The 22,167-nt window shown below is 37.2% G+C and overlaps 1 protein-coding gene across 1 annotated transcript; it reads right to left on the bottom strand.

Moving 5' to 3' along the window:
- Positions 1 to 291: 291 nt before the first annotated feature.
- On the bottom strand, positions 292 to 19,804 carry prkg3 (protein kinase cGMP-dependent 3). Its single transcript, XM_072677975.1, has 22 exons — positions 19,428 to 19,804; positions 14,355 to 14,450; positions 14,130 to 14,192; positions 11,614 to 11,743; positions 10,835 to 11,001; positions 10,492 to 10,605; positions 10,088 to 10,193; positions 9,731 to 9,794; positions 9,494 to 9,571; positions 9,259 to 9,347; positions 8,903 to 8,968; positions 8,707 to 8,754; positions 8,454 to 8,492; positions 7,491 to 7,602; positions 7,270 to 7,406; positions 7,104 to 7,193; positions 5,878 to 6,019; positions 5,194 to 5,357; positions 4,516 to 4,632; positions 3,437 to 3,499; positions 3,141 to 3,216; positions 292 to 1,340 (listed from the first exon to the last, which is right to left on the bottom strand). The coding sequence occupies exons 2-22, from the start codon at positions 14,440 to 14,442 to the stop codon at positions 1,254 to 1,256; spliced, it is 2,040 nt and encodes a 679-aa protein (XP_072534076.1). The 5' UTR covers positions 14,443 to 14,450; positions 19,428 to 19,804; the 3' UTR covers positions 292 to 1,253.
- Positions 19,805 to 22,167: the final 2,363 nt, after the last annotated feature.

The raw sequence follows: 22,167 nt of genomic DNA, 5'->3' as shown, positions 1-22,167 counted from the left end.
TGTGACTTATAGGCTTTTTGTTGGCTTGTAGATGGGAACACTTACAATGCAACAAATCACACTAACAATTTGGAAAACACTGGCATAGAAATGCGTCTCTATCTGCACAGCTGTCGCAGCACTTGCATGCACACATACACACACACACACATACACACACAGTAACATTTTGGAATGAGTCACAGCCCGTGGTCCATTCTAATTATGCAGTATTCACATTCTGTTCACTGACACCCAAATGCTACTTACAAGATTCTTTGGCACGATTACATATCAAAAAGCAGGCGAATATTTATAAAATCCAATTTGTGTTTATTTATTCATGTATTTCTTTATATATTTATTCCATTTATACAGCACTTTCTTATACCAGAGGCTGCTATGTAAAAAACAATTAACAAAAAGTCCAGATGTGCAATGGGATCTGCTCATCAAAAAATGCAACTTTGTACAACATTAGAATGATTTAAAGGCATGGTCCAATGTCTGCCACATCGGTTATGTACTACTGATTACCACAGACAGTGGCATTGACATATTTCTGCATTAAGTAAAGAACAGAAAATCTACCCACTTGAAACTCAAAACAACAGCCATTTGACATTGGGTTGAATTCCGCAAATATGACATTTGACTACATACCGTAAATCTGTGACTACAGCTTATTATAACAGTCAAGGTGTATACATCTTACCAAAGTTTTATCCAACTTTTAGAATTCAGAAACTACCCAATGGCATTTATAAGTATGTTTCTAGTTCAGTTCATTTGAAGTACAGAAAAACAAACATCAAAATAATTGCCCATAGTATTAATCAATCCTATGATACTGATGCAGCAGATAAGAATTACTTTGAAAGAAATTCTATATAGTACACTTTGTAGAAGTTTGTGTACCAACAAACATTCACACAAATGTGTCTTTGTGTGTTAAACACCACTCATTATCTCTTATCACACATCTATACACATCTCTATGATTTTTTTTTTCTATTCAGATAAAGTGTAAACAATTAAACCATGTCACTGCTTAGATAGTCACCAAACAACATCCAAAAAAAAAAATAATAAACCCTCCAGCAGAAGGCACTATTACTATTATCAAGAACCTTTGAGACAAGGTGTAACAACAGCCTCTACACTTGAGCAGTGTAGTGTATCTTCGATTAACTGCCATGATAGCGACACAATAGCTCTGATGGTGTAGGATCACTGGAATGTGTAGGAGAGCCATAAGCAGGCCATCTGCAGGTTCAGAAATCTTGATCCCACCCGGAGAACTCCTCCTCTGCTTGTGTCTTATCAAATGGAAACCGGTCAAAGTTTATGTAGCATGGACCCTGAGAAAGGAAGGCAAGCGTAAACACTGTTAGCTTAGGAATACAACCCTGATATATGTTTTAGATCTAGCTCAAGCTTAAAGCTTGTAATAGGTGTTCTTCAGAGTTCTATATACTCATAGCCATTTAAATGCTTAAAAGATTCTCTGCAGAGGTAAATGGTTCTTCTCGAGGATTAAGACCTTTCTGAACCCATGTTCCATAATGACCCTAAATGACTTATGTTATTGTTAGAAGGCAAGGTCTTTTTGGTACTATAGGCAACAGTAGGACACAATCATGAACACATTATGCCGTTAACACATCATGGCGTCATCATGCTTAAAATTTTTCAAAAGTTACAAATGCAAATATAAACTTTGCTTCCAGAATCAACCAGTGACTCTTAAAAAAAGTGTGGGGAAGTTATTTAGCAAAGGCAATGGCTCTTAGATGTTTTTTAGAACCATGACAGCTCAAATAACTAACAATAGTTCTCAATGGTGAAAAACCTCTGTGACTAAAATCCCCTACATGGTCCTTTACAGAACCTTAAACAAAATAGTTCTTTATAGCACCAAAATGTGGAGATAAAACCTCTTGTTCAGTACTATATAGAACCCCCTTTTGTTAAAATGTCTGTAAACAATTACATACAGAAATACTGTTAGTGTGAATGCTACTTGCACCCCATCTGTGAATTGTAACAAATGAAAAAATATGATATTAACATCAAAATAAATATGCTTAGTAAATCAAATTTATAAGGTCAACTATGAAAAAATGTATCTTTCTCAAGATCAGGATCTATCTGTCTCTGACTGATCTTTCTCAAACCCCTGACAAATATCAAGTAGGTTTAATATCTTGAACTGTCAGTGACTCAAAATCCAGTACTGTGAAAAGTGTTGTGACTGGAAGTTAGCACAGAGAAATAACAATGACATTGGCTATAGTTATAACATTAAACATTAACAAACAGGGCAACAAGAGAAGTTCCTTGGGTGCAAGTCTGGAAAGGCAACTTGTCGCTAATCAGTCATTACATGACTGATCAGAGACAACCACTAAAAGATTCCTGATTACAAGTTGTGTGATATGAACCCAGCATAAAACTCCTTAAAGATGAACTGTTTTACATGTATTCAGGGGGGATGTATATTTGCCATAACTGCTAACAGTATATTTACTTTTGAACATGTACAAATGGAGGGACTATGTCAAAAATGACTCGTAAATGGTTAATTTAATATTTTTTTGTGGAATTAAAGTCTGAGTCTTATGTTTACACTTTAATCACATCTTGCTTCATTTCAAATCCATTGAGGTGATGCACAGAGGCAAAAGATTGTTTCAAGATTATATTCTATAATTTGAAATTTGCTTTTTCATTAAGAGATAATGTACGTTTTTTTTTCAGACACTGTGACAACTACTACACTAGCACAGCACGCCAAAATCTTAATTGGCTTTATCCACTTTATTTACACGCAGGAATTAAAAAGAGAAGGGAAAGTAAGTGTGTTTCAGAATCCACTCCTACATTACTAAAATCTCCCTCTTGGCGGCTGTTGTAGAGCACAGTTTTAAAGAAGAGAAACAATTGACTGCATCATACATTGGCATGGCTTAATTTCACAAGCCCTTCATTTCAGCTAAGTATAAAACACATACAGTGTGATCAATTAAAAGTTGATGATTACTGCTTGATCTGTTCATTAAGGTGTGTTATTCTTTCATTTAAATAAAGAGCTTGGACACACAGCTTTCATAAATATGGTTCCCTGGTGTAACTGGTGTTTTAGGGCTTTGAGAACTGACCTTCCTGATAAGCCGGACTGTTGGAGCCTCAATCTGTCCCATCCTCAGCTTGTGCCAGTTTATACTGTTAAACCATCTGGCAGGACAGAACAGTGCAGAGACAGTGTGTTAGCTGTCATTACAGCTGTGCATTCTAACACATAACAGATCAATGCTATACCCACAGTAACAGCATGTGAAAAGAGCAGAGTTTCAGTTGTAACACAAATAACGCAAAGAACATTTACATTTTAAAAAAGCATCCTACTGAAAAAGTGATTGTATGACTTTATAGTTTTACTTTCAACAAAGGTTACCTGTGATTACGGACATCTTTAATTCCATTTTTGGTGTTCCCTAACCTCTGGCCTGGACGTGGTCTGCAAAAAAGACAAACACATACAGTCGGTTTCTTACAATAGAATTTGTAAAAAAAAAAAATAATAATAAATAAATAAATAAACCCTTTTTTATCAGAAATACTGCACACAGTGCCAAAACCTGCCAAGAAAGGGCCACCCACCAAAACTCTCTGATCAGGCATGAAGGGAATTAATCAGAGAGGGCAGCAAAGATAACCCTGAATGAGCTGGAAAGTTGTCCTTAGGACAACTTTAAGCTATACATGCCACAGAGCTGGACTTTATGGAAGAGTGTCCAGAAAAAAAGCCATTGCTTAAAGACAAAAATAAGAAAACATGTTTGGGACTCCCTAAATATATGGAAGAAGGTACTCTAGTCACAAGAGGAACTTGGAGACAAAAAACTTGGTGGTCATCAAGGAAAATGCAATTTCTGGCACAAATCCAACACCTCTCATCACCCTGAGAACACCATCACACAGTGAAGCATGGTGGTGGCAGCATTATGCTGTGGATGTTTCTTTTGTTATCATGCCAGGGACTGGAAAACTGGTCAAAATGGAAAGAAAAATGGATGATGCTAAATATAGAGGAAACCTGTTTCAGTCTTCCAGAGATTTGAGAATGGGACAGATATTCATCTTCCAGCAGGACAAGGACCCTAATATTTTTTTTATAGAAAGGACTGCCTTGTATGTCTACTCACTGACCACTTTATTAGAAACATAGGCAACTTTCTGAAGTCCACCTTTCCTATAGGCCCATAAATAGGGGTACAGTTATAGACAGGAGTGCATTGTTTATCATGCCATTCATCATTGGTCAGTTTCTGACCACAGGACCGCTGTGACAAATATAATGACCCAATAATATCTATGAAATGTAGATGATAATTAACACAAACTGTGCATTATCAGGTTTGCTGCACTCTTTAACTGCACAGCAGCAAAGTTAAGCTGCATGCTGCGGGTTTCTAATGAATAGAAGTGAATGGAAACATGACAGCCTGTTTGGGTATGAGTCAAACCTCTTACCTGCAGAGCTTGCTAATAAGCGATCTGGCACCCTCTCCCATGTAGGGGGGGAACTTTATCACACCATCCAAAATCCTGGCGTAGATCTTCTGTGGCTCTGAGCTTGAAAAAGGTGGGCTTTAACATAAAAAAGGCAAAGTGTCCATTTGCTTAACATCGTGATGAATTTGTGCATATCATTATTTAGTACATGCAGTAGTTCCAGTGTCAGTACAGTACAGAATGTGGAAACTGCAGCATTAAACTCATTTCTGATATGTAAATATAATAAAATATAATGCAAGCAAATTGAATTTTACAGAGGTTTCCAGTAGTGAGGATTTAAATAGCCAAAGGCTTCCAAAAGTCAGAATTTGTACTCTGGATGTTTTTATTTTTTATCCAGAACAACACTGCTATCTGCTGGCCCACACTATAATAACATAACTTTTTCATATCATCTTATTTACTACACTTTTATTTGAATTCTCATTTAAATTTCCCATCAAAACACATAATTAAGTAATAAATAGCCAAATCTGACCCACTTCCACTGCTCAAACACTTGGAATCACTATTCACATTACCTAACTTTCCATATTTTATAAACAAATAAATGTGAACAGGGCAGATGTTGATTGAGGTTTGAACTGCATCCTCAACACACACAAATGGTCAGTTTTAGTAGTGACTGCCTACCTCCCTACGAGGAGTTCATAGACCAGAACACCAAGTGACCAGAAATCAGCAGCAAAATCATGGCCTTGGTTCTGAATGATCTCTGGGGCCATGTACTCAGGGGTCCCACAGAATGAATAGGTCTTTTGCCCTCGCCGCAGCTCCTTAGCAAAGCCAAAGTCCACCTGGACAAACAAACATGAGACATATAAACACTGAAAGACTACTATCCTCAGAATCAGCAAAATGTTAAATATTTAAAAGACCCATATTACACACAACCCAAATATCCTTTTTCTTGTTTATAATAAATATTTTGTAAGCTATATAAACAAAAACATCCTGTTTAAAACCCTTTGTGGTTGTGATATCATTAAGGTCAAATTACATGTGCTGCTGATGTTCTAAATCCACACTTATTTACAAACAGTTTTAGCACAGTTGCAGCGTAATTACTGTTTATTTGCTTGATAAAAAAACAAAGTAAAGGCACATTTCATATAATATTGTGTTTTTGCTAAATGTTTACCAAAATTCAGAAAGATAAATGTGCAGAACAAAATGTTTGTTTCTTGTATATTTGTTCATTCTAAAATTATTTCAGCAGGAAAAAGGACGAAAATGAAGAAAATAGAAGAAAACCATAAAATGGGGAGTTTTAGAGACTGATACATCTAAAAGACATTATTTAAAAGAAATATTTACTAGTTTGACGTATCCGTTCGAATCCAGCATGAGGTTCTCTGGTTTCAGGTCTCTGTACATGATGTTTTTTTTGTGCAGATATGCATAGGCCTCAACCACACAGGCTGCTACAAACACAGAAATCTTCTCCTCAAAACGGCCTCTGTGGAAAAACACGTACAGGTACAGAGTGCAAGAATTGTGTTTTGGAGTTTCACTAAAATTGTCTAAGCTTTGATAATTGGCCTCACTCTCTCTGTGTGGGTACACTGTTAAAAAAAACTTTTTATGAGCAATAAAATTTGTCTATAATAATATTTTTTTAATTGTGTACACAACCATTTCAAATTATCTGTAAATGAACCACCCAACTGTTATTTGTGTTATTTTAAGTATTATGGTAATAATTACAGAAAAATTACAAAAACAAATGATATTTATGTGTACACTAAAAATGGTGAAATGGTTGGCAGCAAACCAGCTAATTAAAATTTTGTGTAAACACAATAAATGTACAGTTTATTAAAGTACATTTATATGTATGTAAATATAATTTGCATTATATTTTATTTCATTTATTTCAGCCATTACAACACTAAAAGTTCTGCAGTAAACATAAACATCTGTCGAATTGGCTCCTTCAGTCACTGACACTCACCATCAATGAGGTCTACCTTCTCTTAGGTGTCTTTTTATGTTTTATTTAATGATTGCCTGGCCTCAGTATTGTAGGCCATAAGAGCAAGTTACCATTTTCTGTGTAGCGGAGTATGACTGTGTGCTGGCTGTGTGCCAGTGTTCATTCCCATGCTACCACAGAATTATGATGTCAGTGTTTTGCTGCAAAATGTTTAGCACTGTCACTTTATTGAAGGTATTTCATTGTAATAATTTAGGAACAATATGTAACAATAGAGTTTCTCTGCAGTGCCTTTAATGAAAATGTTATGTTTTGTGTAAATGTATTGTTTTACCACTGGATTTAAATTAGGGTATTTGACTTTTTATATTACTGCCAGTGATTTGGACTATGTAATATGATATAGAATTGTGACAGTTTGAAAAGATGCAAATTATACTATTATACTAATATTAATGAAACTATTAATTCTACATTAAAATTAACTGTTACAGGAAGTCAGAAGGAAAATAAGCTTTAGTGGTACCTGAAAAGTCTTTTTTTTTCAAAGAATAAATAAATGCCTAACATTAAGCTGATAAGCACTGAAAAATCATTCAGATTTTACACTTCTTTCAGCTTGGTCCAGATTTCTCCCCCGGAGCAGAACTCCATGACCATGTAGATGTAGCGTGTATCTTTGAAGGCAGCATGGAGCCTAAAGCAGGAGATCAGAGGTTTAGAAGTAGAAAACGAAAGGTCAACTGTTCAGTCGGCCATAAAATAAAACTTACCGGACGATAAAATCACTCTCTATGTCCTGCAGGATCTTTTTCTCAAAGATTACATGCGGACCCTGCCGCTTCTCCACTATGAGCTTTTTGCTGACCTTTTTCATGGCAAAGTACTTCCCATGAAGCAGTGTCGTTACCTACAACACAAGTAAAGTAATTTTTCTTTTAATGGTTCTACTCCATCAGGAAAACATCTGAGCTTCAGCATCAGCATACTTTACCAGTTCCACTCGTCCAAAGCCCCCCAGGCCCAGGGTGACGGGTTCACCTTGGTAACGACCCTCCTGGTACAGAACAGGGATCAGATCCTTCAGCTTTAGAAAAGACACTAGCCTGGAGAGGAGAACCATGAAGAACATCACAACCAGCAATGTAGAGTAACTCCAAGTCAAAGGCATTAACATTAAGTATTTGGGGGGAAATAAACTACCTTCATTTCCAATGTAGAAATAATAAGTATTTTAATATATGTCAATCACTGTTCAGAATTTCTGTTACTATGCATTGTGAGTAGAAGATGAACTGATCTTTAAAAGACATAAGGCTGAAACTTTTTAAAGCAAAAAACTAAATACATTTTTTGGGTTTTGGTTGTGTATCATCAAGTTGGTAAGCATTATCCGGTAGTCATTCCTTCAGTTCACAATGGAATTAATTAATGGCAGTTAACATAAATGGGGGGTGATCAATTTGAAATCTGAAAGAGAAGGTAGAAAGGCAAATTAAACTTTCAGGGAGAGACCTCCCAGGCAGGACCTTCAGGGAGATTTAGCAGACCCTGGTGGTGCACTGTTCTACTGTGCAGCGACACCTCCACAAAAATAACCTTCATGGAAGGTTCATCAGAATAAAAACTTTCCTGCATCCTCCCCACAAAATCCGAAGTTCAAAGGAACATCTAAACAAACCTGATCCAATTTAAAAACCAATTTTGTGGATTGATAAAATAAATATAGAACTTTTTTATGACAAATCAATAACAACACATTTAACTGCTGATCTCTGACTGTGTTTGTCATTTAAATGTTTTATTATTTTACTTACTGTTTTGCTGTATATATAGTTAGTTTGTTGTTTTTTATGTCATTATTTTTATTATCATGAAACAATTCTAAAGACTCAAATAATTGCACTGAACCTTAGAGAAACTTTATTTCTCTTGTACTGGTTGTGAACTGTCTTACCTTTCTTTGTCTGATGTGTTAGTGTTCTCCAGGTCTGAACTGCTCAAAACAGAAAAAATCCAAATGTGCTGTGATGTTGTTTAGCCTAAATGTGACACTGAAAAACTATATCTAACTCAATAATATGCACCAAGAAATGACTGCCAATAGTAAATCAATAACACATGAACAGGAAAGATTGCACTGTCAGAAGAACTACTCAAATATACTGGAAGAACCTTGGAAAAGGTTTCTGAGAGAAAAGGCGTCTTACTCATCATGTAGCTCCAGACTTTCTATCGGAATGGTCTCCTCAAAAACCCTGTGAGGACATCAGAACTTTTAATTAGGACAGAACCATGAAATAACTTTTTATCTATCACAACAATTGACTGGAGGTTAAGGGGAAAATGGTAAGTTGGAGCTGTAGGGTTTGAAGGCTGAATTAAAAGAGACTGAGTGAGACTGACTCTTTGTCAATGGAGAAGCAGGTAACATCGCCCACAGCCGTGCATGTAGCCGTCCTCAAAATTGCACTGGAAAGAAAGACAAACATTTCAACCTTTCCTCATTGTAGCCAGAAAAAGCAATTACATCTGCCTGTTTGCATCTCCCTCAGTTAAACTGGGTATTAATGCAAGATATCCATTATCTGAAAATATCTAAATAAATCTAATAAATCTAAATAAATTCTATTCTGCTCATGGACTGGTCACTAGGGCACCCACATAAATGGGCTCTGTTTCAAGTAGCTCTGTTTCCAAAAAGCTCACTGGTGGATCTTTAGAGAAAGGCTAAATTACAGAAATAAAAAACTGTATTTCACCGTATAAGCGCTAACTCTCCAAAGTGTTCCCCTTGGCCCATTTTACGAATGACTTTTTGCTGCCCGTTCACTTTTTTAGTCACTAGGACCTAAAGAGAGAAAAGATATTCAATAGAAACTAAATACATTAATTATATGTAAGTTTTTTGTTGCTGTTTTTAACAAACACCATGTAACTACAAGAATGTTTAAAGGCAAGTATGTAAGACTGGCAACAAATGTGCCCCTCCCTCACCTCTCCCTTGAGGATGATGTAAAATGTATCTCCCTCAGCACCTTCTCGTACTATTACCTCATTGTCCTGAAACCTCACCTACAAGAGGAAAAAGCACTGGTCAACATAATAATCAAACTAGTGGTTTTATTTCATAATTTCCCTAAAATTTCTCTTATTATAATGATGAGTAAAGACATCTAGATACAATGTTTACATTTAAAAAATATGGAAAACAAATGGGCAAATGGTACAAACCTCCTCCATAGAGTCAATGATATTGGAGAGCTGCTCATCATTCAGGGCTTTCAGAGTGCGGGCGCTGGAAAAGGAGACCCTTCAGTACACTATAATGGTGCACTCTACAGCCCTGTTCACATCACACTAAAACCAACTGGATCTTAAGTACTGACACTGATACCCAATTCAGATACAGATCTGTTGTTTTTTGATAGAGAACAAAAATCCAATGTCTGTAAAACTGAGCTAAACTCAGAATCACAGGATAGAAGAAGGTGTAATAAACTGCAGCCTTGCTTGAACAGTGTTCATGGGGCAGTTATTTTTTCAGTAGTAGAGTAGAAGAGGGAAAGAACGAAGAAAGAAAGATCTCACGTCTTCAGGAAGCCCATCAGTTGTTCTCGCTTTTTCTTGGATTTACTTGTCATGATGCTTCTGTATGTTTGTCTCTCAATGCACCATAACCTCACAGCAGTGAGGGCTAGATAGATAGATAGATAGATAGATAGATAGATAGATAGATAGATAGATAGATAGATACAGTAGATAGATAGATAGATAGATAGATAGAGATTATTATTGTTGTCATGTGCACAGCAGAAACAAGCAGTTACACTGTACAATGAAATTCTTACTTGAATATGGTATGCATATATTAACTTATACACATTGCTTATGCACATTGCATTGCTAATTGGATCTTTATACATTTAACCTCAAAGCTGTAATCAAAGGTCACATGCAGCTGCAGTGGGCTGTCTGAGTGCCATGGAACTGACCCGTGACGGAGGCTGTCCGTTTACAGTTGTACAGAATGGCCAGCTCCCCAAAAACATCTCCAGAAGTTAACGTTCGTAAATCACGACCTGCCTGAGTAACTTTGAGTTCACCAGCTGGAATCGAAGAAGAAAGTGTTATATTCACCTTTCAATAACAATCATCCACTAGAATTGCCTCTTGTACCCTGATAACACACACACACACACACACACACACACACACACACACACACACAGACTACACTCACTGCCCACTTTATCAGAATCCCCTAAATCGCAGCGCAGACTTACTGGTATACAGAGACTGTAGCTCAAAACACACACACACACATACATAAGATACCTGCAACAATGTACATGCTGTCACCCTCTGTGCCCTCTTTGATGATCTTATCGCCAGGGCAACGATCCAAAGAGATCAGCAGCTCCACCATCATGCTGATCTGTTCCTCATCCAGACGACTCAGGAAGTCATTCCTCCCCATTGCCTTCATGATCTGAGCTTTTTCACTGCAGCACACACACACACACACACACACACACACACACACACACACTCAGTTATTGCATACTCAAATATTTGCTGTGCATTGTTCAGCTAATTATCTAAGTATAAAGCTATAAACTAATGTAAGAGGATCCAAAAACAGATCTGTAGAGTTTAAGGGACTAATTCATCTATGCATATGTGTTACTTTAACAATTCTTAAAAACAGCTACTTCAAAAAATCAGCCACTCCGAAATTTTAGTGAAACAAGTTGCAGCTTTAGACGTTGATACTCAGAGCAGTTCTAATTCCAGAAGCTTTTACTACAGACTACTAGAGTATCAAAGAAAAAGAAACCAAAGACTTGAGGCCTATATAAACAGTATTCCTGAAGTGACCGCTGTGCCATTATACAGTCTCATTGCATTGTGCTAACTGGGGCCTAACTATCATTTATCATAAGCATTTCAAAATGTGTAAAATGTTCTGCGGATGCCTCAGAGGATCTCCAATCAATCCTAACTTTTGGTTTTTTTTACAGCTCTATTCTCGAGACACTGATCAAGAAGCCCTTGCAGACTGGACTGGGAACCACTACCTTAGAATTAGTAAAGCCTAAAGTCATAAGCCAAACCTGGCAGTCTTTTTGACTTTGGTGGCTTGGATGTCCAGGTCCTCTGGGATCGGCTCCAGAGCCATGACTGCCGTCCTGCTCTGCCGTACCTCCTGAACAGCGTCATTGCTTTCTTTCTGAGATGGAGCTTCTGATCAAACATACACACACACACAAAATGTCAGCACAGTTGCATCAAAGAGCAGTAAACTCACATTACATTAAAAAAATATACACTATTAAAAAGATAAGATCCTTATCCTTTTAGGAGAATGTTTAATTTCAAACTGTGAAGGAACCCTTTTAAGGAGTTTTGAGGAACCTTAATAAAAGTTTTTCAGAAGAAAAAAGTTTGAACACACCTTAAGATTTTCTTCCACAGTTTCAAACTGAAGAATTTCCAAAAGTTCCTCAAGGATCTTATACTTTCAACAGTGTATGCTTGCAGAATCCATCCAGATGCTGTTACATATGACAGTATGATGCCATAGAAGTTAATTTGTTGAAGTCAGTAAAACAGCTTCAAAGTGATCTGCATTAGCTAACAAATGAGACTTGGGACTGAGTGTCTTTTACAGAAGCCATCAGTTTTCTCTGCTTTCAAGTCCTGGAAAAGAAAGGCACACCCAGAGTTCCCCTCCACATTTGGCCTTAGGGGAATCTCTGCTGCCATCTTAAAGGCTAGTCCAGCTATAAAAGATTTTACTGGAACATCATTGAACCCTTTATTTGACTCAAGGGAGGGACTCTAATCTTCAGATAAGGACACCTCATGAAAACTTTAGTTTTTTTTAGCATATTTAAACAAAGGGACATTTTACTTGAACAATATTGTGAGATGAATGTAATATAACTAAACACATAAGAAATGTTGAATTTGTAAAATGTAATTCATAGAAATGCAATTTTCTTGTGAAGGAAAAGTTTGGACACTATGTCCTAATATCGTTTCCCCCTTGGCTGAAATAACTTCCTATAATTTCCTATAATGATCTATCAGCCTCAGACATCAACTGGGAGAAAGTCTTTCCCACTCCTCCATGCAGAATTCTTCCAGCTGTGAGATGTTTTAGCTTTAGTTTTTAGACAGACCGTCTTACATTTTCCTCAAGAGCCCTCTGATACAATAAAGACGTCTTAGTGGATTCTTTGTTGGAGAGCTTCACAGTTGATATGGGTTCTTGTGTTTAAATGCTGTGTCTGGTCGACACCAAACATGTCCTCTGTTACTGTGTCCAAATAATTCAGCTTTGCTTTTATTTGTTCAAAGCACATTATTCCAGATGTCCTGGTCTTGGTCTAGGTGCTTCTTTACACATTTTGTGGTCTGACCTGGTTCTTGATTTTTAACTGACAAAAAACGCAAGTGTACGTTTCATTAAGTTGTTAGAAATGAAAAACAGTGGTTAAAGCTCTGCACAAGGACTTTTTTACCAGAGAAAGTCAGTTTTACATAAAAAGACTTATTAATTTATATTAATTTTATCTTAGCATTACATACTATTAGCATTGTAGAGAGTTATTTTAACCTGTTTTGTATGGTTTGCATTTACAAAAATATTTACAATATATAAACTGATTCATGTCAAAAAAGTGAATATTGGCAAAAATGGAGATTCAGGATTTTTGAATATTCTTTCAGCTAAAGTCAGGCAGCCACTAGTGATCAATTTGTTTACATGGTTCAAACCACTGGACAGAAAAGCTGCTCACCTTCTTTGATAAAATTTGATTAAAAAATAAAATGTATCCCCACACTTCCTTCAGTACTTACTTCGCTTCCCTTGTGTTATACATGTATAATGCAGATACAAAGTTCAGGAGGGTGGAAGAGAAAAAAATAAAAAACGGAATTGGTGCTTGCTGACACAGAGAGTTCTCTGATAACCAAGTGCCCTCAACCAGCCATATCCGCTACGTACATTAAAAACTCAGAACTCAAAAAAGGGTCTTAAATGTTTTTTGGCTTAAACATACGATTCCAAAATACTGTAATTAGTTTACAACCTTAATGTAGATGTACTTCGAAATGTTTCAGTGTGGCACATTTCATTTACAAAAGACCCACTAAAAAACTCTTGGGTCCCCTTAAAATTGCTCTGTGACATTGTTCCAAAGAATTCTTTCCAGAATCTAAAAATTAATATATATGGAAGATCTGAAACATAAATAAGGCATCTGAATCTTCCAAAGAATGTATGTGTGGTGTTTTAATCTAGGCCTCTGCCTTATACATTTCATTACTTGGCAATGATGATTCAGTGTTATAAATGGAACAAATGTCCATCACATTAGTTTAGGGCCCCTAATGTCAATGCAATCTCATTTACTTCAGAAAGCATTTTGTATCCTCTTGCAATTACTGGCATAAGCTGTTCATAAGTACTCAAGGATTCAAGGCAATAAGCAAAGATAAACCAGAGCAACCAGAAAATGACCTTTTTATCCATTAACCATTTATCCATTATGAATTCCGCAAAGATAATACTTACTTCCTGTTCACACACAAACACACACACACACACGCATGTACACACCCAGCTCATACAAACGGCTCTGCAGCTCCTCCAGCAGCCTCTCTTTCTCTTTCAACCTCTTCTCTGGAGACATTGCAGAAGAAGATACATTTGTTAGCACACTATGTGATAATATAATGAACTCTACTGCATCATGATGCATTCCTTCCATGTTCATACATGAAAGTGAAACGCACTAAGAAACACAATTTTCATTTACGTCAATAGGTCTTCATCCTTTCTTACCCAGGTTCTGGTTGTGGTTCTGCAGCTCCTGGTTAATCTGGCATTGCTTCTCCAGTTTCTGCCGCAGTTCCTTCAGCTTCGACTCCATGGCCGTCCCTGCAGGAACACACAGCTTCTCTGAAGTCTGCTGCACTGTTACCCTGCCTTTCATTAAAACTCAGCCGCTAAAATTCAAAGCCATCAGAAGACGCAAAGTACTTTAGGGGCGAATTCATTCTGAGGAGCCTACAAGGGCAGTGTGGAGAAATGACTCAGCACATTCATGACAGAAAATCTGAGCTAAAAAGCTACAGAACATGAAAAGTTATTAACACGTCAATGCAGTCACAACAGGGATCCAGGCCTTGCTAGTGGTTGGGAATCAATAAAGGGAAATGTAACATACAACTCTTAGAAAAAGGAGTTCATCAAAGGTTCTCCAGTTAATTTAATAGTTATAAATTGAACCATGACAAATCAAATAACTTTTTCAAGGCCTGAATGTTTTTGCCATGTTAAACAATCCCTAAATGGTTGTGAATGTTTTAATGCTGTTGTTTTATGTTATGTGTCAACGAACCCTTGTTCAGTACTCTTTAGAACTCTTTAATCTTTAATAATAATCAGCATTTACCATTTAGTAAATAATGCTAATGTGGGTAGTGGATATACCATCAGCAAAGCTAAATTTGCTTTATGGGTTACTGCTTTGACCAATTATGGGTTAGACAGTAGACCTGATCAGCAGGAGTCTAAATGCTGCATTAATTATGAATACTCCAAATCAGCAGGGGGTGCTGGAAATACCGACCTCCCACAGTGCACAGACTGTTTGCAACATGGTTCCAGTCTTCCTAAAGATTCCTATCACTAACTACTTGGACTGCTTATGTTTTGGACTCTAGACACTCTGGATTAACAGCAATGCATTTTCTTTGCAAAAGGAACATACTTCAGAGCAGCAGCACAGCAGCATCATGGAATGGTCCAGAGGCAAACCACTCTTGTCATAGATAGTTAAAATGTTGGACTTTACAGTAATTAGCTGATACTTGCAGATCATATATTCCACCACCTCAATGTCAGGAAAGTCTCAATGTTTGTCCTCCACACATCTTAAACTATCAGACTTCCCATCATCCCTTAGCTTTGTTGGTTTTTAGTAATAAGTTAGATTTCTTCATCTACAGTCCCTTTTACATTTTTTAAAATATGGTTAAAGAATACTCTAGATTTAAATGCACTTACATGTTTTGTTATTCAAACCATGATGGTGTTTTGTGCTTGAGTTTGAGTAAGGTTTAGGTACATAAAAGCATCATTAAAGTGACTAAATTACTGGCAGGTTTACATGCTTATTGACTTAGGTGCATGGATATCTTAAATATCATGATATCTTGAATGTCATGTATACATTTGTATTTGCCAAGCATTGCAATAATATTACAATTAATAGCATGGTCATACTGTTAACTTAATACAAATTACTGAAATTAATCAATGTGTATTTTCCCCTGTAATTAGGGTTGTTGTAAATGTACAGTATATAGATGTCTGCTGCAGCATTTTACCATAAATGCAGGTAAATACAGTAGACTAGTGTAATATATCATTTTAGTGTTCTGCATCTAGGAATTACAGTGGTAGTAACTAATCATTAATGAAGTAACTGGCTAAGAACAGTTTTACTGTAATCATCAGTTTCGCTATTTGGTAATTCAATGGGTGATATCATTTGGAATGTTAAAATTAGTCAGTGATAGTCAGGTTTGAGTTGGTAACAGTTTGGATTTGACTCCATCTGGATATCTAGTTACGCAACATAGTAAGTGAATCTAGTGTTTACTAGATACAAAGCAAAGTACGTACACAACGCTTGATTTGTACCTACGCTCAAGACTGTATTGGTGCTGATATGATGTCAGATTGCTCATATCTAAATAGTGCACACATTTCAGTCTAGTAAATCCCATGCATCACTAGTGTGGACACTAGTGTTGACACTAGATGATAATTAGATTGCCTTAACAGTGGCATTAAATATACGCATACTCATGCGGGAGAACACAGCTTGACCTCTTTACAAAACACTGCTTGGGATAATATCGGGGCTGGGCGAGCCCTGATCTCAACCCACATACATTTTGTAATGATATAATCATCAACTCAGCTTTATACCCTCTGTTGACTGAGGTGACAAACACGTGATCATATTTGTCTTCCTTCTCTCCTGGACATTGAACGCTCCTTAGATTAGGCGGCAGCTCACAGAAGTCGTAAAAGCGCGTTGAGCCACCATGGACAAAGAATGTCAAACAGAAGCCTTTTTTTCAATAAACTGGACATACGGTCATTAGAAGGGGCTGGACCGGATTGTCCAGTGCTGTTTAAAGCACACTGACGTAATTTCAGTACCAAATCAAATGCCAGAAACCAGCCAATAGGAAGACAATGAACATCTCAAACATGAAAATAAGGGTGTTAGGGTGAAGAATCCAAAATAAAATAGTGCCAGAAAGGGTTTTTTGACATAATGCTATAAAAGAACCACAGAAGAACCCATAGAACCCTTCAAAGGATTAAACTTCCAAGGTTCAAGTTCGTGACTGAGATGTGAGACTGTGAAAAAACAATACTAAAAAGGTTCCATTTGTCCTAATTTTTACAACCTCCACATAATGCAGAGTAGATGTCACCAACCACAAAGGGCCGTTGTGGCTGCAGGTTTTCTTTCCACATGAAAATAGGCCTCAATCAGCTGGCCTCAGTCTTTAAACATTTTTAGCAATTTATTAGAGTAGTTACACTCCAATTAAAAATGAGCTCAGTATAGTACTGAGAAGTGTATTTTTTTACTTGTAATGAAAGTGGAACCCTTTCATTCCCAATCAATCCAAAGAACCCATTATATAAAACCTTTGGCCTTATTAAAGGATCCTTAAAGAACCCTTATTTGGAGAGAATGCAAATCTGCTGCCACGCCAGCCTTTTGAAGAACAGATTGGTGAACCCTGATGTAAAGAGTTCAGGCTCACTTCATTCTAAGCCTCATTATTCAGCAATCACATTGAAAATAGTTATTTTTCATTTGTAAGAGTGGCTCTTGGATCTTAGTGGCTCTGTAAGATCTTAAATAGTAATTATTTACCATTTATGTGAAAAAGATTCTGATAGGAAGCTGTGTTCAAGAAGCCTGTGTTCTTCAAGCCTGTGTTCTTCAAACCTGTGTTCTTCTAACTAAATTATCAGTACCTTTGCTGATCAGCAGTTTTATTCTGATGTTACAGGTAAACACATTTACTGATAAAATAAGTAGTTTTAAAATTGATTTCATGGATGCTAGAGATAGTACCACACTACAGAAATTATATGTTAGCAAGTGAACTTTTATTAAACCTAGCAAACTTTTGTGTTTGGTGAAAAGTAACAGGTTATACTGCCATTCCTGTGGCAAACTAGGATTTGATTCCCCACCTGGACACACACCACACTACATTTGCCTACGTGTGTAGCAGGATTTCAACGTAGGTTGTTCTGGATAAATGCATCAGCCAAATGCCAGAATTGTCATTGCAATGGCAGATAACTTTGCTTCTCTCAGGAAAAAAGCTTATTAGCACTTGGTAGAAACGCAAAATGATCTGCTGATGGAATACGACACTCATTAAATAACAATGCTTCAAACAATGAAGGTAAATAATCAAATAAAGTAACCAGATTCAGCTACACTGAAAAATATTTCACTTACTAAATGCACTTGGTAGCTCCTGGCCTTCTATTTACCTTGAAAAGAAGAATCTAGCAACTCAGAAATATAGAAATATTAAATATTTTTCATTGTACAATTTTTGAACAGGGTTTGTGTGATGCCCTCCTGCTCTCTCTGAACCAATGTGAATCCTGTAAGAGTTTCTTTAGGCAAATTTGACTTTTCTTGCATACAAATTGCACACTTACTGCTGAGGGAAACTGACATGACTTGAGTTTCATTAGCCCTTGGCTAACAAGCCATGTCTGACTTCCCACAGTTATTTCTGGGTGGACTATCAATCAGTGCACCAGCTTTTTTTTACTTGTTAGCTAAATTAACCTAGTAGGTGCAGAGCAAATTATTAAAACAAACAAAAAAATTAATAATCACGCATGTGCTTCATCTAACAGAACAAGGAAACTACATTCATTGAAGCTGCAAAAACCAAATGTTAACCCAACCTACACCCATTGTATCCTTTGGCATTGACATTTAAAGCTTAAGTTAACCTTGGAGAAATGATTAGCTTGTATTATTGCCTCTGGTTTCGTGTTTTATGACTTATGAGACAGTCAGAAGCCTTTGAATAGCACCTAACAACATGTTAGTTACATGACACACACATACACACACAAAAACACACTACTGCATCCACAAAGAGTCTTTTAGAAAATGTGCTAAATATGATTTTTGCAGAAATCCACTTTTGATTCCCAAAACAACCATGTTTGAAAAAGAGATTTGTAAGTGTGAACAACCATCTAAAGGTTTATAGCATCTTCACTGAATATAGAGGTTCTTACATGAACCCTTTCTTTCATGAACCCTTGGATTATGTGGAGGTTCTTTAAAACTGCATTGAGATTAAGACAGTAGAATTTTTAAAAATCTGGGTATGAAAGATTTCTAACTGAAAGATTTTCAACTGGGCAAGGGTGAGGGGGTGGGGTCAGACCAAACCAAGCACAACCGTGGGCCAATAGTTTGGTAAGTCATCTGTTCTATGTCATCAGTACAAAAACTGTTCTATATATTACTAAAAATGGTTATTTGACTTAAAATAGTAGAATCCTTTTCGTTGCAATATAGAAGCCTGTTATTGACATAGATCCATTGCCTTTACGAAAGAACTTGCACAACGTTTAAGAGTGGATAGAATGAATGTACCAAAAAGTAACTGTTTGCATTAAAAATGTTGGTTTACTAGTAACTAGACCATTCTAACTGGAGCCTATTGGAAGTTAAAAGGGGAAAAATTATATATTGAGATCTAAGTCAATTCAGTGCACCACTTTTCAATACAAACTAAATCTCAGGTAACAGAAAATCCCTTCCTTACTCACCCGAGCAGAGTGGACAGAGCAGGTGAATGGGCTTCCACTGCAGTTTCTATTGTCCACTCATGAGAAGAGAGGAGTCTAACTTCTCAAGCAGTGCAGGTCACTCCGAAAATAAACGAACTGACCCAAATCCCCTGAGGTCCAGATCACACATCACAAAGCTCCAGAAATGACAGACACATATACAAACGCATATACTGTCAGTGTGTCCATTCCAAACGCATATACTGTCAGTGTGTCCATTCCACTCTACTGTGCAAAGTCTCCGTCACTCCAGAGCCGTCTCGCTCTTTTCTTATCAGTTCGGCTCCTGCAGCAGCCACTGATCATTAACCTGCTCCTCCAGAGAGAGAGCGAGAGAGAGAGAGAGAAAGGAAGGAAGGAGAGAGAGAGAAAGGAAGAAAGGAGAGAGAGAGGGAGGGAGACAGAGAAAGAGAGAGAGAGAAGAGGGTGAGAAAAGGACAGCAAAGAACTGGAAAGAAAGACTGAAGGGAAGAGAGAAAGACTAAGCGAGAGCAGGGTAAAGTAGGAGAGGGGGGGGGGGAAGATGATACAAAGAAAATTCAGCTGTTACTGCATTTCCTACATACTCTTTCTTTCTCTGCCTCTGTTTATGTCCAGAGCTTTGGTGAGCTATATTCAGTAATGGTGGACTTACAATATACCCCAGAATAGTCTAGCATAGAGTAACAGGATCCACACAATAACCCACCCTTGTTCGGACACCACAGTATGAAATCTCGCTCTTTCTATCTCCGCTCAAGGGGCAAGGAAAGGAAGAGCGCATGACATGCGGCTTGAGGAGGAAGAATCAATACTGAGTTATATCCGTTTTCATGAGAACGAGAAGGAGAAGGGGAGAGGGAGAGAGAGAGAGAGAACTTGCATTAATAAGTAGCTATCATTTTCAGATCAGAGTAAAAAGACGGATATCAGTAGTACTAAGAAGCCATGGATGCGTTCTATATAAAAACATGATCAGTCTAATGAACAGCTCTGATGCCAGTTTATATGGGAGGAAAGGCACCTTACTGAGCTAAAATCAACATTTATGACCAATGGGTAGCCCTGGTTCGAGCTGAATGCAAGACTGAATACAGCTTTTCATTTATTGGTGTGTTTTATTAACACACTTTTAACATGACACAAAGACCCCATTTACACCTATGGCCTGTTTACATGTGACATTAACATGTGTTTTGTATCTGGACAATATCTGGATCTACTTTAACCAGATTCAGTTTACACTTGTCATTAAAAAGTGTCTCCAGTCTGACCAGATGAGATCCCATTTAACTTTCCAGTATAAAAAAAACACACCAATATGTACGTCATTACCACTTACTTCTTGTAAACAACGGTTTCTCATAAAAACTGTCCTAATGTCCTAATATATGGCTCAGCTACGTCTCAGACCACCTCCCAAAGCGATTTGAGTGGCGGGATTTGTAACTAGTTTAAATGTGTGGCTTGACCATATCAGATATAATCCTGATACTCAAGACACATGAAGTGACCAGGTGTAAATGGGGTCAAAATGTGTCCAAAAAGCTAACTCAGAAAGTTTGCTTTCAATTTATCACCTACTTTGGCATTGTATAGCACTGTACTGACTTGTATTAATTCACTCCTAGACATATACATAAAGATTGTTTAAGCAGTGCCAAATAAGAAACACTTTTGGTTCCATAAAGAACCATGGCTGTAAGGGATGCGTGTGTGACGATCCTTTAAATTGGTAAAGAATAAAATTGAAGGAAGATCAAGTGAAGGCTCTTTAAAGCGTTAAAAGGTTCTTCACACTCACATATGTCCTTCCTTTACAAACATGGCTCTTTAAGGAAGCATCTTTAATTTAAAGAGTGTAAGCAATTTCTAGAATTTATCCTTTAGAGTCTTTGGGGGGCTGATGGGTGGAACGGCAGCTACTGTACCTTTCCGGCTTGGGTTAATAATTTACGGCTTACCTGTTAATGTAGACCAGGAGGAGCAAAAACAAATTATCTGGGCCTTGAACAAAACTTGAGATGGGTTTACTAGCATAGGAAATTTAGCTATAAATGTAACATATTACTTTTATTATACAGCAACAAATTTGGAAGACATCGATTATTAAAAAGACAATATTCAATAGATGACCGTGAATCAAAGTATTTGTTTTTAAAACCTTGACGCATCAACACAGAACTGAACTGATGGGTTTAAAAATACAGCTTTTAGGTACATACATTGCTGATAAAAGTGTTCAATGTAAAGCATCAACTAGAGAGGTATAAAGACTCCCAGCATTGGGCTTTGAAGCAGTGAAACTGGGATGAGTTGGAGTGGTAGACTTAATCATCCAACTTCAGAACCTGATGCACTTGTGGCTGCATGTATCAAGGTTGAAGATATCAAGCGTTACAAATACGTACATGCTGAGGATTCTTTGGCTTTGATTGTAGCTCTGCTTGTCAGATTTCAGACAAGAATACTGCTTTGTGCCACGGCTGTCTGGCTTACCGGCTAAGTTTAATGACTCTAAGTGTGGTAATGATTACCAGCAGAAGCTGTGACTGGACTGGGATGTGACTTTGCATAAAATTTCTACACAGTTCCACCCTGAGCAGCTCCACAGGTGATTTCACATGGATCAGAGAAGCTGGAAATTAATGGGTTCTGAAGGAAAGTGTCTGCTGCTTGCAAAAAAAATCAATACTATCATTATGAAGGCACCTAGAGGTCCGGCCAAAGGGTCTGTGCT

The sequence above is a fragment of the Salminus brasiliensis genome, chromosome 1 (genome assembly GCF_030463535.1).
Source record: "Salminus brasiliensis chromosome 1, fSalBra1.hap2, whole genome shotgun sequence".
Classification (NCBI taxonomy): Eukaryota; Metazoa; Chordata; class Actinopteri; order Characiformes; family Bryconidae; genus Salminus; species Salminus brasiliensis.
The sequence above is the reverse complement of the archived record's forward strand: the minus strand, read 5'-3'. Positions and strand labels throughout refer to the sequence as shown.

What these genes read in the sequence shown, in the direction of transcription:
- prkg3 (XM_072677975.1), bottom strand. Translation starts at nt 14,442, where the DNA reads ATGGAGTCGAAGCTGAAGGAACTGCGGCAGAAACTGGAGAAGCAATGC. An exon ending in ACGGACAGCCTCCGTCACGG is followed by an intron (nt 10,194 to 10,491) that starts GTCAGTTCCATG and finishes CTATCTATCTAG; the next exon opens with CCCTCACTGCTGTGAGGTTA. An exon ending in ACATCATCCTCAAGGGAGAG is followed by an intron (nt 9,348 to 9,493) that starts GTGAGGGAGGGG and finishes TTCTCTCTTTAG; the next exon opens with GTCCTAGTGACTAAAAAAGT.